The sequence below is a fragment of the Leptinotarsa decemlineata genome, unplaced genomic scaffold (genome assembly GCF_025532065.1).
Source record: "Leptinotarsa decemlineata unplaced genomic scaffold, Ldec_3_MD MMD2_P_RNA_scaffold_9, whole genome shotgun sequence".
NCBI lineage: Eukaryota > Metazoa > Arthropoda > Insecta > Coleoptera > Chrysomelidae > Leptinotarsa > Leptinotarsa decemlineata.
In genome coordinates, this window is record NW_027412536.1 from 9,406,518 (window position 1) to 9,421,770 (window position 15,253).

At 36.3% G+C, this 15,253-nt stretch overlaps 2 protein-coding genes across 2 annotated transcripts in view; both read left to right on the forward strand.

Annotated features, from left to right (window-relative positions):
• LOC111503350 (dipeptidase 1) overlaps nt 1-15,253 on the forward strand; it is a 343,243-nt gene that overhangs the window by 258,024 nt on the left and 69,966 nt on the right. The window lies entirely within an intron of this gene.
• On the forward strand, nt 2,379-3,603 carry LOC141480516 (uncharacterized). Its single transcript, XM_074170567.1, has 2 exons — nt 2,379-2,699; nt 2,765-3,603. Exon 2 carries the CDS (start codon nt 2,766-2,768, stop codon nt 3,471-3,473), a length of 708 nt encoding a protein of 235 aa, XP_074026668.1. The 5' UTR covers nt 2,379-2,699; nt 2,765; the 3' UTR covers nt 3,474-3,603.

Sequence of the window (15,253 nt, forward strand, 5' to 3'; positions counted from 1 at the left end):
TACGGTCACAGTATGTCACAACCTCTACCAACAAGTGAATTTACATGGTTGACACCAAATGAAATTCTTAATCTTGATGTGATGGATGTGAGTACTGATAGTCCGTATGGGTATGTATTTGAAGTGGACATTCATTATCCACAAGAGTTGCATGATAAACATTCTGACCTTCCATTTTTAGTCGAAAAAATAATACCACCTCGTACACAATCGAAAATTCCCAAATTAATTCCAAATTTGAATGATAAAAGAAAATATATTGTTCATTATAGGAATCTACAGCAAGCTGTCAAAAATGGATTGATTGTAATGAATACACATAGAGTATTGAAATTCAAACAATCATGCTGGATGAAACCCTATATAGATCTTAATACTGAAATGCGTAATAGGTCTAACAACAAATCTGTTAAAGATTTCTATAAACTAATGAATAATGCGGTGTATGGAAAGACAATGGAGAATGTAGATAATCGAATTGATGTTAGACTCGTTACACATTGGGAAAATATAAAGAAAAATATAGGTGCCAGCACTCTCATAGCCAAACCAAATTTCAAAAATTGTTCAATTTTCACTGATAATTTCGTTGCCATTCAATTGGGTAGAGTGAAGGTTCATTACGATAAACCATTATATTTGGGATTTTCCATATTAGAATTATCTAAAACAGTCATGTATGACTTTTTCTATGGATGCATCAAACAACACTTTGATGAAAATGTCTCTTTACTTTACACAGATACCGACTCGCTCATTCTTAAAGTAAACACAGAAAATTTTTATGAATTCATAAAAACTAACACAAGTAGATTTGATACATCCAATTACAGTATAGTTAACCAATTCAATATTCCAGTAACAAGTTCAGTCTTGGGTAACTTCAAAGATGAATTTCCAAATGATCCAATCATGAGTTTTTATGGTACAGGTGCTAAAGCATATTATGTGAAATCTGTTGATGGTGAATTTAAGAAAGCCAAAGGGGTTAAACGATCTGTAATAAAGAATGAATTGACATGCGAAGATTATCAAAAAATCGTCGAACAAGGTGATATGAATTCATTTAGAAGCGTGTTACATGATATGTATACTGAATTGAAAAATAAAGTTGCATTATCATATCACGACGATAAACGATTTATCATTCCGAATACTACCCACACTCTTCCTTGGGGTCATAATGATATTGAATTTTATGAAAACGATCCAAATGAGAACATTCGTTGGATAAGTAATATTATTCAACAATCACAATCTCAGGAGACTCCATTGGATCAATTGATTAATTTATTATCTGCCGAGATCAATGATTGAAATATCATTCAATATCTTCAAAACCGGAAAATTCAATATTGATATTTATGTAGCCATTTATAATTAATAATATATGACAGAAGTAATGTGATATTAATGTATTATGTATGTATGTATATGTATTACTGTAATGAATATAAAATGATTAAAATTTTATTTGTATTATTTCTATTTCCCTAATCAATTACTGCAATATATAGTATAATGTAAATGACAGAAATATCAGTTTGAAGAGAATCATCGTAGAGTGCACAATGTCTAAAACAATCGATAAGTTTGGTAGAAAAAGAAAATGGGGTGGTAATGTCATTCGAGGTCCTCCTGGGAATGGTTTTAAATTAACAAAAGATGGTCATTATGACATGCAAAGGAAAATATTGAAAAATACAAGTGAACCAATTGACAAGAGTGATTGTGTAACTGTATCATATCTTGAGGGGGAAATTAATGGAGCAAAGGAAGTTATACTTCTAGCCCTACAAGCTGCAATACAATCCACAATAGGCAATATTGCTCGGGACGCCCGGCAAGCATTTGACGATAAAATTGCAGAGGCTCGGATAACTTTCACTCGTAACTTGACAAACTTACAAGTGATGTAGACATAAAAATGTCTGACATAACAGCGTCTACAAATAAAAAATTTGATGCTATAACAGGGACTACAATGAAAAAGTATGATGTACTGGAACAGAGAGTTGAAGTATTGGAGAAAAACCATAAAGAAGTTTTGGAGAGAAACTATAAAGTCAAGCCATCATCATCAGGTGGACTGGGATATCCAGGACTGAACATTAATCCAAATCATAGAATAATACAACCAAAACCAAAACCAACTGATGATGTATTAATGGAACCAACATGGTGAATGTATTCCCTCGTTAGGTTAGGTTAATAGTTACGTTAGGTTAGCTGCATAGTTACGTTAGGTTAGGTGTTAGGTTAGTATTCCCTCGTTAGGTTAGGTTAACAGTTACGTTAGGTTAGCTGCATACTTACGTTAGGTTAATAGGCGATCGCGAAGCGATCGCTTCGCTATCATGAAGCGATCGCTCAGCAGGCCGCTTCGCGGCCTGGGGCGCTCAACATCCACCACTTGCATCCGGGGCGCGTTTTTTGCCCCTTCTCGAAGCCCCGCCCCCTTTCCGAAGCCCCGCCCCTCCCCTCCCCGAAGCCCCGCCCCCCCCGACTCCCAACATTTGCGCATGTACACCCCTACCCTCAACGCGCATGTGCGCTCCCACCATTTTCCCACCACTCACGCATCGAAGTCGATACCCTCCGGAGAGCACTCCACAACATTCAGTTCGAGAAGTCATCTCATCGAGAGCAGTCCACTCCACTTCAAGGCAGTAGCTTCCGACGACTAACTTGACATTTGAGTAAGTAAATTAAGAATGTTATTTTTTTTATATCAACTAACTTTGTATTATTTCTTCTTTTTCAGAATGGCAACCAATACACAGGAGGTGAATAATGCTGTGGCGTCTATTCTGCCGGTGTCCGCTGACCAGGAGGAGGCAGCATCTTCGAGAGCGGTGACGGGTGACCAGGCAACCACTTCGCGTTCGCGAGTTAGGTGTAGATCTTCTAGCCCTGACTTATTCGAGGAGGAGGAGGAAGTCAGGGCTGTGAAGAAGGTTTGCCAACGACCTGCAGCAAGGGTTGGTCCTATTTCAAAGTACCGAGCTACTTGCAATAGGACTAATCCTTATGCAGGTAGTTTTTCGACCTCTCGTAAGAGGGCCTCCACACCAGCAGCAGCACCAGCAGCAGTGGAAACTCCGAGGATTCCTTCCCCGGAGTTGGTGATATTGTCCCCGTTGGTGGTGCGACTACCACCGCTGCCAGCGACACCGGCGGATCCTGAGGTGTTGGTGCCACAAGTGCGACAGCCTATCGGAGAGGTGAGTGAAAAGATGAATACTTTTCTACAGAGATGCAAAGAAATAGAACATGCTGCCCGATCTAGTGAGGCCGCGTTGACTAACATGAACCGCCTAAAGGGTGAAAAGGTTAAGCGACGTAGGGAATTAGAGAAAGAAATGGCCGAACTAGATCGTGACATTGCATCTCTGGAGGAAAGGTGTGAAGCGGCAACCTCTTCGATAGAGCTACACAAAAGGTTATGGACAGCTATGGACCCTTTTTTGTAGATTAAGTATAAATATAAGATTAGTTTTAGGTTAGTTAGGAATATTTAATTATGGTAGTTTTAAGTTTATATTTGTTAAGTTTATATTGAATAAAGGAAAAGGAAGTGAAATAAAAGTTGTACACTGTTTTTTGGTTTGGTACACATTGAACAATGCGATGGTTGGAGCATTTTTCTTCACTTCCTCTTGTTATTATTATTATTTTTTTATTTCAATTCCAAGTTCTTCTAGACAAATACCTCACATCAATTTTTGTGTTCTCTAATCACTTGTAAATAATTCCATGTGAAGAAAATTTAAAAAATAAAAAAATAGACATGTTTCATAGTGAAATCGACAAGTATATTTCATTTGTATTTTATCCATTCAAGTATCTCTTTCATTGAATATGTCTTATGTCACTTTGCAATTTACCCCTACTCATTGAATATGTCTTATGTCTCACTGCAATTTACCCCTACTCAATGTCCCACTCCTCTCCCACTCCCTCTCGAAAGTATAAAAGTAGAAATCATCTGATGAAACATTCAGTTGATCAGCTAGCATCGAGATGGAACCCGATTCAACCTCCGAACCCTATAGCTGCCCGGATCAGGGGTACAACTTCAATTACTGGGATAACAGCCAGGTACAGGTAGTCTCTTCCACCACGGAACCCCACAGTCCGCCATATGAATACCAGGATCACGACATCAGGATGCAAGTTCAACATGTCACTGGCAGTGACGAAGGACACTTGGACGATTCGGAATATCCAGATCCTGACGGATGGTGGGACCCTGCTTATGATGACATTGTCCCAATGAGCAGCGACGACGACGATGATGACGACGACGACTCTGGCGATGATGCTGATGACGAGCTTGACGTTAGACGTCCTCCACCATCCCCTATCCTCATCGAGGATAGTCCTCCCCCATCCCCAATCCTGATCGATGATGATGTCCTAAATTCCGATGATGACATATAATCATCTACTCGTCCATCATTTCCTTTCCTTTCCTTCCACGGAGTACACACTTTTTGGTTGGTGTACACGAGGCACTGCGAGGCTGGGGCAGTGTCTTCCTCCCTTCCTCTCCCTTCCTCCCCCTCTTATTAGTTTTTTTTTCCATAATAATCACTAAGAATTTCTCCTAATAATCGCTCAGAGTTTCATTCTTGATGTTTTCGAATCTCAAACACTGTTCTACATTTCACCCCCTCCATTTCATTTCTTCCAATATAAATATAGCAACAATCCCAGTTCTATATCATTCTTCCACAATGTCGAGTACAGGACCCATCCAAGTACATGAAATAGATTCAACGTCTGATCATTTGAGTACAACCTTCGCTCAATTTCTGCAGCGAATCTATGATCTTCCTGATGATTTCGCAGAACGAGTGGAACAAGGTATTCAGGACGACATAGATGCTGTTGACGATAATAATCCGGATGATGTGATTAGTATATCATCTGATTCAGATGATTATGACGACGACGACATCATGAGTATATCATCTGATTCAGATGACTACTATGAGGATGATATCATTAGTATATCATCTGATTCAGATGACGATACCATAATTATTGTTTCTGATGATGAGGAGCGTTAGTCCATATCATTGCATGGATTAATAAAAAATAACAGCCCTTTTCAGGGCTACAATTAAAGACTGAAACAATAAAAAAATAGCTCTTTTCAGAGCTACCATTATACTTTCAAACAGAAACAGATTCATACCAATGTTAACATTATGTTAACATTATAATCTCAAACGAAATATATGTATGTGAAAGTATTCATCATTATATGCATATGAATGATTGACAAATGCCAACTTCAACTTTCATTTAAAGTAGTACTCATCATATGCATAGATATTCAATGACTATCAAATTCCAAATTTCGACTTTTCAGTCAAAGTAGTAATTTATTTGTCATATAATGTATAGATATTCAAAGACTAACAAATAGTAATTTATTTGTCATATAATGTATAGATATTCAAAGACTAACAAATTTCCAACTTAGACTTTTATTAGTCAAAGTATTCATTTGTCACATAATCTATGAATACTAATACAACTAACTACTGTTTGTGTGAATAATGTAGCCCTGAAAAGGGCTGTTGTTTTTTTTTGACCAGTAGGTCCACGGTTATTGTGCCACAGGTTGGACATTATTACATATAATACATGTAGATACTCGGGTGAAGTTTGTTAGTGGCCTCTCGCAAGCTTCACACCAATTCTGTCCCATTTCCATAATTGAGACAGTGTTGTGGGTGTTGACATGGGCATACCACCCTCCATTATTGTTTCTATGCGAATAAAACCGAAAGCAGCACCAACATAGTTTTTTGTTCTCTCCATCTATTGTGCTGATCAATACGTATGCATCCAATGCACAATACAAATCCAAGGGATCTTCCAGTGTCTCACTGACATTGAGTGTTCGCATACCGATCCTCATAGCACCATCACCTTCAGTTGTGTCAGCTTCTATCCCTTCATCATCTCCTTCTTCATCCATGACCCTCTCAAACTCCATCACGTCATCATCTTCGTCGCTTTGGTTGGCCTCGTTTTCAACTTCGTCTATCTCATCTTCATCGACTCCAACATCTTCTGCTTCAACTATTACTTCCTCTAGCGGAACATTGACATCCTCATCATCTGATTCGTCTATCCAATTGTTTTCATCAACAGCAGCTATTCTATTTAATGCAGCATTTATTTTTGCAGAATTCATCTTGTTGTTGTTTGCTCACAGTTGTAGAGAGTGAATGAATGAACTCTAGGTTTGCAAGTCAACTTATATAGGAGGTGATGCGACTCCCACTTGACTCGTTTAGAGTGGAATAGTAGGAGAAGTTATCCCACTATACTTCCACATGATGTTGATTTGTATAAATAGAGATCGTAGGTATAGGAGAGAGCATTCAGAGTTTCTGTAAGTCATCTCTTAATATTTCTAATCGAATTAGTAAAATGCCGTTTCCAAAAGAGTGGAATGAAAAACCAAAAGTGTGTGTCTACCCAATGATGATTGCAGGGGCTATTGTGTGCTACTTTTGTCAAATAAGTAGACCTAAGGATTCAATCAATCCATGTACTGGTATGTGTAGTGATTGCGTGTTGCGGATTCAACTATCGCCTCCTTCTCATCCACCGAAGCGAACAAAATCGGATTATCGTCAACAACAGTTACAGTGTCTGAAGTGTTCCGAACCTATAATATTTAACAATATAGGTATCTGTAGAAATATTTGTGGTACCTGTGCTGCCGTTCCAACTCCACTGCAACGTTGTTTGCGTTGTGATACATATTCCATGAATTGTTGGAATCATGTATGCAATGCATGTAGAAGTACTTGGGATCTGTGTGAGAAGGTTGGTCAACTCTACCCCAATAGAAGAATCCATTTTTTTCAATGTTGGTGTTTAACGCACGAGCAACAACTATTGAGGAATAGAGTCAAAGAACGTTCCACATCCACAGAGACATATTAACATTTTTCATTTTTTATTATCGTTATTGTCCTCTATTATTAATAAATATATATATTTTGAATTTATTTGTATTATTTTCTAACATTTAAAAATACATGCATGCAACACAAAGTTTTCCTCTTAAATGACAAAAATTGTTACATGCGTGAATAGTTTAGTGAGAGAGCGCATGTGCCAGTTGATGAAAGAGCGCATGCGCTAGTTTATTTTCTTCTATAAATGGTGAGGTCTCAGTAACATCATCACCTTTCCTATCCACATTCTATTGCTATCACATATCATTCCTCAGACCTTAATAATCATGAGCTCTATGCCGCTATTGATTGCTGAAGATGGTTCACCACTTGTTGATATCGATCAGACTGATTTTGAAAATATTCCAGTATCACATTTATCGAGTCAAGATTCGATAAATGATTTTGATATTAACGACTTCGTTAACTTTGCAGATGTGCCAGAACCAAATGAGCAAATTATTATTGAAAATCCGATCGTTTCGCAATTATCATCACTCAAACACTCTTCATCTACCCTTCCTCTTGGTGTTGATAAGAAATCTAGAACAATCAAGAGGAAGGTTACTAAGGCATCTTCATCGATTGTCACTGACTTTAAAGAAAAGAAAGAATCCAAAAGTGTTGTGCGACAGAAAAAACCCGCAACGAAAAGTGACAGATCGAAGAGGAAGCCAAAAGGTACTCCTAAAGAAATGAAGAGTGATTTGAAAGCTGAACCGCTATCTTCTTTCAGCCCCCTCCATCGGTTTGGGGAAATGAAAAGGAAAGCAAAATGCCGTCTTGTAAAGGCACAGATGACTATTGCTGAACTTGAAAAGAGTGAGCGAGCTATTAATGCTAATAATGAAACTCTTGAAGCATTAGATGCCAAGATTGCATTAGCGAAGGTTGAATTGGCTAGAATGTCTAAAGATGCTGATGAACTCCGTTCAAAAATTGGTAAAGATAAGCAATTCCATCAACGTTCGAGAATGCAAGCTCAGGCTGAGCTTGAGGAGTCGACTAAGCTTTATGAGACAGCATTATCAGTGAGAGATAATTGGCAAAAAGAGTTGGATACTGCATTTCAAAGTGACGGCGATTAGTTTTGGGAATGATAATGTGTTTTCAATATCGTGAGTTGAAAAATATAAGCGGGAATGGAGTATACAATTAATTTGGTTTGGTATACACAGAACATTGCGATGGCTGGGGCAATGTTTACCGCTGCAATATTTTTCAGTTCACATACTTATAATTGAAATGAAAACAATAATGAACTTTAATATTACTTTATTCATAAAAGTCACTATTATATACATTTAAACCATATTTGATTCATTAATCCAAGAATTTTGTTCGCTAGGAAGGCCTAACCACTTTACATATACTTTATTTTTTCTTCTCTTCAACACCTTCTCAATCAGATATACGTCAGGATTCTCGGTTCGTAATAACTCTTCTTCGTAAAAACATCCTCTAATCGGCTGTTCATTCATATCTTCAAGATTATAAGTCGTTGGGATGGTTTTATTAATTTTAACAATCTTGAATAGCTCCGTGGTAAAATTCGCAGTGTAAGACTTTTCAAAAATATGTTTGTATTTACTTATACGTACAATATCATTTAATTGGAATTTGGGTTTACTTTGTCTTCCTCCAATTCCATTGATACCCTTGAATTTTAATTTTGTTGTTGAATCAACATTGATGGGTGCCATACCTATTGTACGATGAACTTTATTATTATATCTACTAGTTATAATTGGAAGAATATCAAGCCATTTGTGGTGACCTCTCATCGAAAATTCCTTGTAGAGCCATGCCTTTATTGTACGAATCACTCTTTCTGCTATAGCTGCCTTCTTTGTGCTAAATGTTGAATAATGATTGATATTATATTCTCGCATGAGAGATGAGAAGCTTTTATTGAAAAATTCTTTCCCTTGATCGCTTTGTATGTGTTTGGGGGAGTATTTGGCTTCTTTCAGTACATGTTTCATTGCATTAGTTACTGTACTACCTGTTTTATCTTTAACTGCTACAGTCCACAGATATTTGGAGTAACAATCTATCACTACAAGTATATATCGGTATCCTTCATTACTTTTTGCATAAGGTTGCAGTTCAGCTAAATCTATTTGCCATAGATCTGCAAAACCTTTGATGGTGGTTATTCTTCTACGAAAATTACGTCTTGCAGGTTTATGTAATTCATTAACAACTTGTCGTTTGACATCACTTATTTCATTAGTCATTCTATTTCAATATGATTAAAGAGAAAAGGTGATAATGTTACTGCATTGAATGATGATGTGACAGTGATCATTACATGTGAATATGTTAATATATTATACCTTCTTCACGTAATTCTTCAATTATTGAAATTATTTCATTATCATGTCCGGTATGTCCGGCTGACTTTGAAGCTACCAATAGTCGTAGGCGAGCAACTAACTCTTTCGGTGAATTCCAGTACACATAATTCACAGGTTTAGAATTATATATTTTCTCCATTTTCACTCGTTTGAGTGCTCCACCAATTTTACTTCTACTTCTTATTGGATATTGTCGTGAGTCTAATAGAGGTTTGATAACTTCACGAAATTTTTTAGAATTTGTATTTTTAAAACCATTCTTCAGATGATATTGTTTATATGGAGCATTCGTTATTTTCAATATTTTGGAATATACTTGATGAGTTTCTTCATTATCAACATCTTGTGGATTCTTCAAAAAAATCATATCATACAATTCTGGACTACCTGCGCATTCATATTTTTTCACTTTATTAGCATCCCAAAATGAAATGTTTCCATCTTTGAAATTTACCACTAGACTTCCCATTTTCAGCTTTTGTGTAATTGGATCTATACGTACGCCAAATGTTCCATCATATGCTGGATTTCTAGATTTTATATTATTCAAATGTTTCATCAAAACATCTTCACCACTTTCATTCATAACAGGTGAGATGTCAGGATCCGAGGAATCGATGTGGGACGATGATGGTGTTTCGAATAGAGTTGTTCTCATATCGTCTTGAAGTGTGCTCGTGTCACTATTCACAGATGATACACTACCAAAAGATTGTTTTCTTCCTATTGGAGTACTCATGGGATAATTTGAAGTAGATTGAACAGTTCCATGATTTGGTGATAACACTGGTGATTTAGAAGTAGCGTTTGATGATAAAACATTCAATGGTTTCATTATGGGCTCATACAATCTTTCAAGTGTCGTACGATTTTCAATATTATCATTCTTGATAGAGTTGAATTTCTGCCTGACAGCTTCTGTTGTCTCTACTAGTTGACGTTTCAAATTTATTTCATTGTTTTTATTTTCAGGATCTTTTTTTGTATTCATAATGCCCTTTTTTTGAATTAAAGCTTAATTCGTTGGTGAAGTGACCACTACAATATTCAGTGATCGAATAAGTTCCAAAAACAAGATCATGGGTATATAAAACTATCGAATCCTTTGCGATATCTACCTTCATCTATTTTTCTATCCTTATCAATGACTAGAAATCCATATTGGTCCTCCCAGCATTTAACACACATCAATTGGAATTGTTTGAATGTTACATCGGGTGAAACATGATCTGAATAAATGTGATGTAAATTCGTCTCATCTTGTTTGAACATTATAATGAAATTGGTATTGTCACGCACTAACTGTTTGGGTACCCGTGAATATGTCTGTGCTAGATAAAAACAATCAACATCCTTATGACGTCCCATACAGAAATATGATCTAATAATATCTTGCTTTTCACATATCACATCATCGAAAATGAAAACAGAATTAGGCTTAGCGTCGGAGGGTTCCACTATTTCTGCATTATTGCTGAATGTATAAAAACCTAATCCTTTTATAGGTTCCAAAACACTTCGCAAGTACTGATATTTAGGTTGATTGAGTGATTTCGAATAGAGATACACATTTCTAAATCTCAGTCCTTGTGGATGTGTTAATAGTGATATCATTGCATTCGTCTTTCCACAATTTGAAGGTCCTATAATGAGTCCTCGAACTGATGATGGAAGTAGTGGACCATGTCTGAATACCCTTTGTCCATTCAATCCACAACCAAATTTCTCATCTAGATTATCTACAGCAAACTTTTCTTTCTGTTTTACAATGCGCATCGTGCCGTGGTTGGAGACTATATAAATGTTATTAGCTTATTCATTTCAATGTGTACCATCAAACGATACGGACGTATTGAAAGTGATCGTAAAATTAAAAGAGGTTGTGGTTTTGTTAATGATTTAATAAACAAACTTCCTTTCGAATTACATCTACCCGGAGGTTATCAATACTGTGGACCGGGTACAAAATTGAAACAACGTTTAGCTCGTAACGACCCTGGAATCAATAAATTAGATATTGAATGCAAAAAACACGATATTCAATATTCTAAGCATCCATCCGATCTTGCAGCAAGACATTTAGCCGACAAAGAACTTGAATACAGCGCTTGGGATAGGGTTAAATCGAAGGACGCGAGTATTGGGGAAAGAGCAGCTGCATTACTTGTCACCAACATTATGAAAGCGAAAAGACATATGGGCATGGGTTGTAGTACCAATAAGAAAAAATGTAAGAGGAAACAAACGAAGAAAAATAAAATTAAAAAAGTTGCATTTGGTGCTGGGATAGTCCATAAAGTGCGAAATGTATTGAAGAAAGCTGGTGGGAATCAATTTGTGACGAATAATAACAAAAAAGCTATCACTGTGGCATTGCAGGCGGCACGTAAATACCTTAAAGCTGCCGGTGGAAAGAAGAAAATCCGCACACCACGCATAATTCCTGTTCCCAAGATCGGTGGACTTTTACCATTGATACCAATTTTTGCTGGACTATCCGCACTAGGAAGTTTGGCGGGAGCCGCTGCTGGTATTACCAAGGCCGTGAATTCGGCAAAAGCCAGCAGAGCGGCTTTAATGGAAGCCAATCGTCACAATAAAACCATGGAGGCTGTAGCATTAGGCAAACGCGGAAGTGGAATATATCTCAAACCATACCGTAAAGGTTTAGGACTATATTTAAAACCATACAAAGCCACAAACAAAACAAAAAACTAATTGAACCCCTACCTCAGAGGCCTCTTACTGATCTCGATCTCAGTTATTATGCACAAAAAATGAAAATTCCACATTTTCGTGGTGTTTTTATGCGTGATAGATTACCATCTTCAGGTCCAAAACAAAACGAGACAGCTATTGTTAATTTAGATGGAATAAGTGGATCAGGAACACATTGGGTGGCATATAAAAAATGTGGGAAAGAAGTCACATATTTCGATAGTTTTGGAGATCTACCCCCACCATTGGAATTGACTCGATTCTTTCGAAAATGTTCGAATGTAAAAATCAAATATAACTATGATCGACAACAGAAATTTAATACAGTTCTCTGTGGTCACTTGTGCTTGCAGTTTCTCTCTAAATAATTTTCCAAATAAAAATGGATTCAACACCAAAACTGGATCGGGAGGCTATCAAGGGAATGGGGTTTTCACTTAGAATGTTTTCAAAATATGGTACCTTGAAAAAAATGGATAAAGTGATGCTTGCAAATACGCCTAAGGAAGTGATACTTGCATGTGTTGCACATGAGATTGCATATGTTTGGGAAAAGTTGCCTAAGCATCTGCAAGATGACATCGATATAATGAAACATAGATATTGTTATGAGCACCACCACCACGATCAAAATTCAGAATCGGATGTTAATGACGGTCCTATACCTCGGAAATCTATGTGTTGTATTTGTAATATAGAGGATGTGAATATTGGTATCAATAAAAATGATACTTATTACAATACAACACCTTCCAAAAAGTGTAAATTGTCTCAAATGTGCTGTTGCTGTGTACAATAATAAATTGAAATGTGTTTCAAAATATTCATCAGTCATGTCACGAAAGTTCGAGCTACAAGCTGTCGGGACAAGTGTCTTGAGTGCGGATTTTTTTCCACCAATTGAATTGGATAGGAACAGTCGTTATGGATTAGGACTTTTGGGATTCTATGGGTGCAATACAATCAATAATATAACTGAAGCTAATAACTTAGTTGGTTTTAGAATCAGTAATGACAACTCATCGATACCCCAAAAGTTGACAATTGAAATTCCATGTGGTGCTTATGAAATAGAAGAGATCAATGCCGTCATACAGAAACATATCATGTTCAGATTGTTTCATGATAAAAAACCAAATGATGTCGTTGCAGATGATATTTTCTATCTACACGCCAATAATAATACATTCAAATGTGAAATGCGATCCAAATATGAAATTGATCTGACACATCCAAATTCAATAGCAGAAATGATGGGGTTCGCTCATGAAATATTTCCACCAAATCAGATACATGAATCATCATTACCAATAAACATTACAACTGTGAGACTTATCCGCTTAGATTGCAATATAATATCTGGTTCATATATAAATGGTGAAGAATCCCACATTCTTTTCTCATTCGATATTGATGTTGAACCTGGCTACAATCTCACTGAAGAACCACACAGTATTATATATATGCCTGTCAGTCCAGAAGGTCGTCAATTGATTCACAACATTACAGTGCGTATTTTGGATGAAAAAAATAACCTTATCGATTTTGGAAGTGAAGAAGAGATTTTCATTATTTTGGAATTGAAGAAAATCGAATAACTGTTGTTATGGGTTTCATTTATAATAGACAAAATCGCATTGAACAATCCCAAACGAGTTGCACTATCAAAAAGAAAGGTGTGCATAAAAAGAAGCTCATTCCACAAGTGTATGCTAAACAGTTAGCACATAACGCTCTGTCTGTGAGTGATCTTAAATTTTTGAAATCGATTGGATTGAAAGTGAGAAAATAACAATGGTGCTCGAAACAAACAATGAAAAGTTGAATATATTCAATGAACCAGTGCTCGATCATTCTCTCATAAGTTTACATGAGCACACATATAAGCCCTATGGATCACCGCTATTCAGGAATTCGGATGAAATCAGAATTGCAATCAATAATCAAGATGTTATACTAGATATTGCCGAGAGCTTCATTTACATAGAAGGTAAATTCACCCCCAAAGATGTAGCGAAAACATGCTATCTCTCGAATAATGCAATTGCATTTCTCTTTGACGAAATTCGTTATGAAATGGGTGGTGAACAAGTGGCTGTTGTTAGAAAACCTGGGATAACATCTACAATGAAAACCATGATATCATTTGGACAATCTCATGCTAACACATTATTGACATCTGGTTGGGGACTTTCACAATTGAAGCAAGATATCTTGGATACAAACAGTCATGTTTTTAGTGGAAAACTACCACTGAAATATTTGATGGGTTTTGCTGAAGATTACAACAAAAGTATCTTGAATGCCAAACAGGAATTGATTTTGATTATCGCTCGATCATTCAAAAACTCATATATAGGTGAGGTTGATGCTGATTTGGAAATAAATAAAATCGAATGGAAAATAAGGCATATTGTACCAGATGATAAACACAAGCTCAAACTTTTGAGTAGAATAAACAAAAGCGGTCTGAATGCCAAAATCAAGTTGGCGTATCGTATGTGGGACCTCTATGAACTACCATCATTACGTGGGACTTCTTCAGACATATGGGCCATCAAAACAACTAACGCATTGGAAACTCCTCGTTTTGTCATCATCGCATTCCAAAGTACTACCACATCTGAAGATAGAACACAAGATATTACAAAATTCACAACTGCTGATATCAATAGTATTCGAGTATACTTGAATTCTGAAGTTTATCCATATGAGCGTTGGAATTTGAATTTCGATAAAAAACTTGATGCTCCTGCTTATTATGCTTTTGAGAGTTTCCAGCGAAGTTATTATGATAAAGATATGAGTGAACCTCTGATGGACATTGGACAATTTAGAGAGAATCCACTATTCGTCATCGATTGTTCCCATCAACCGAATGCAACAAAATCATCAACTATTGATATAAAGATTGAGTTTGAGACGAGGAAGACCAAGTTTCCAGACAACACTAAAGTATATGCATTAATTTTGCATGATACAGTTTTAACATACAATGCATTGGATGGTTCAGTTCATAGCAGATATTGACACTTTTTTTTTCACTCTATCATGTACTGTTTTATGATCTTTTTTTTTTTTATTTGTAACTGACTTATATCATGTATTGTATTTTATATCATATTTATTGTTTTGTAATCATTTTCTATTGTATTTCATCAGATTTAAATAAATAAAACATGAAAA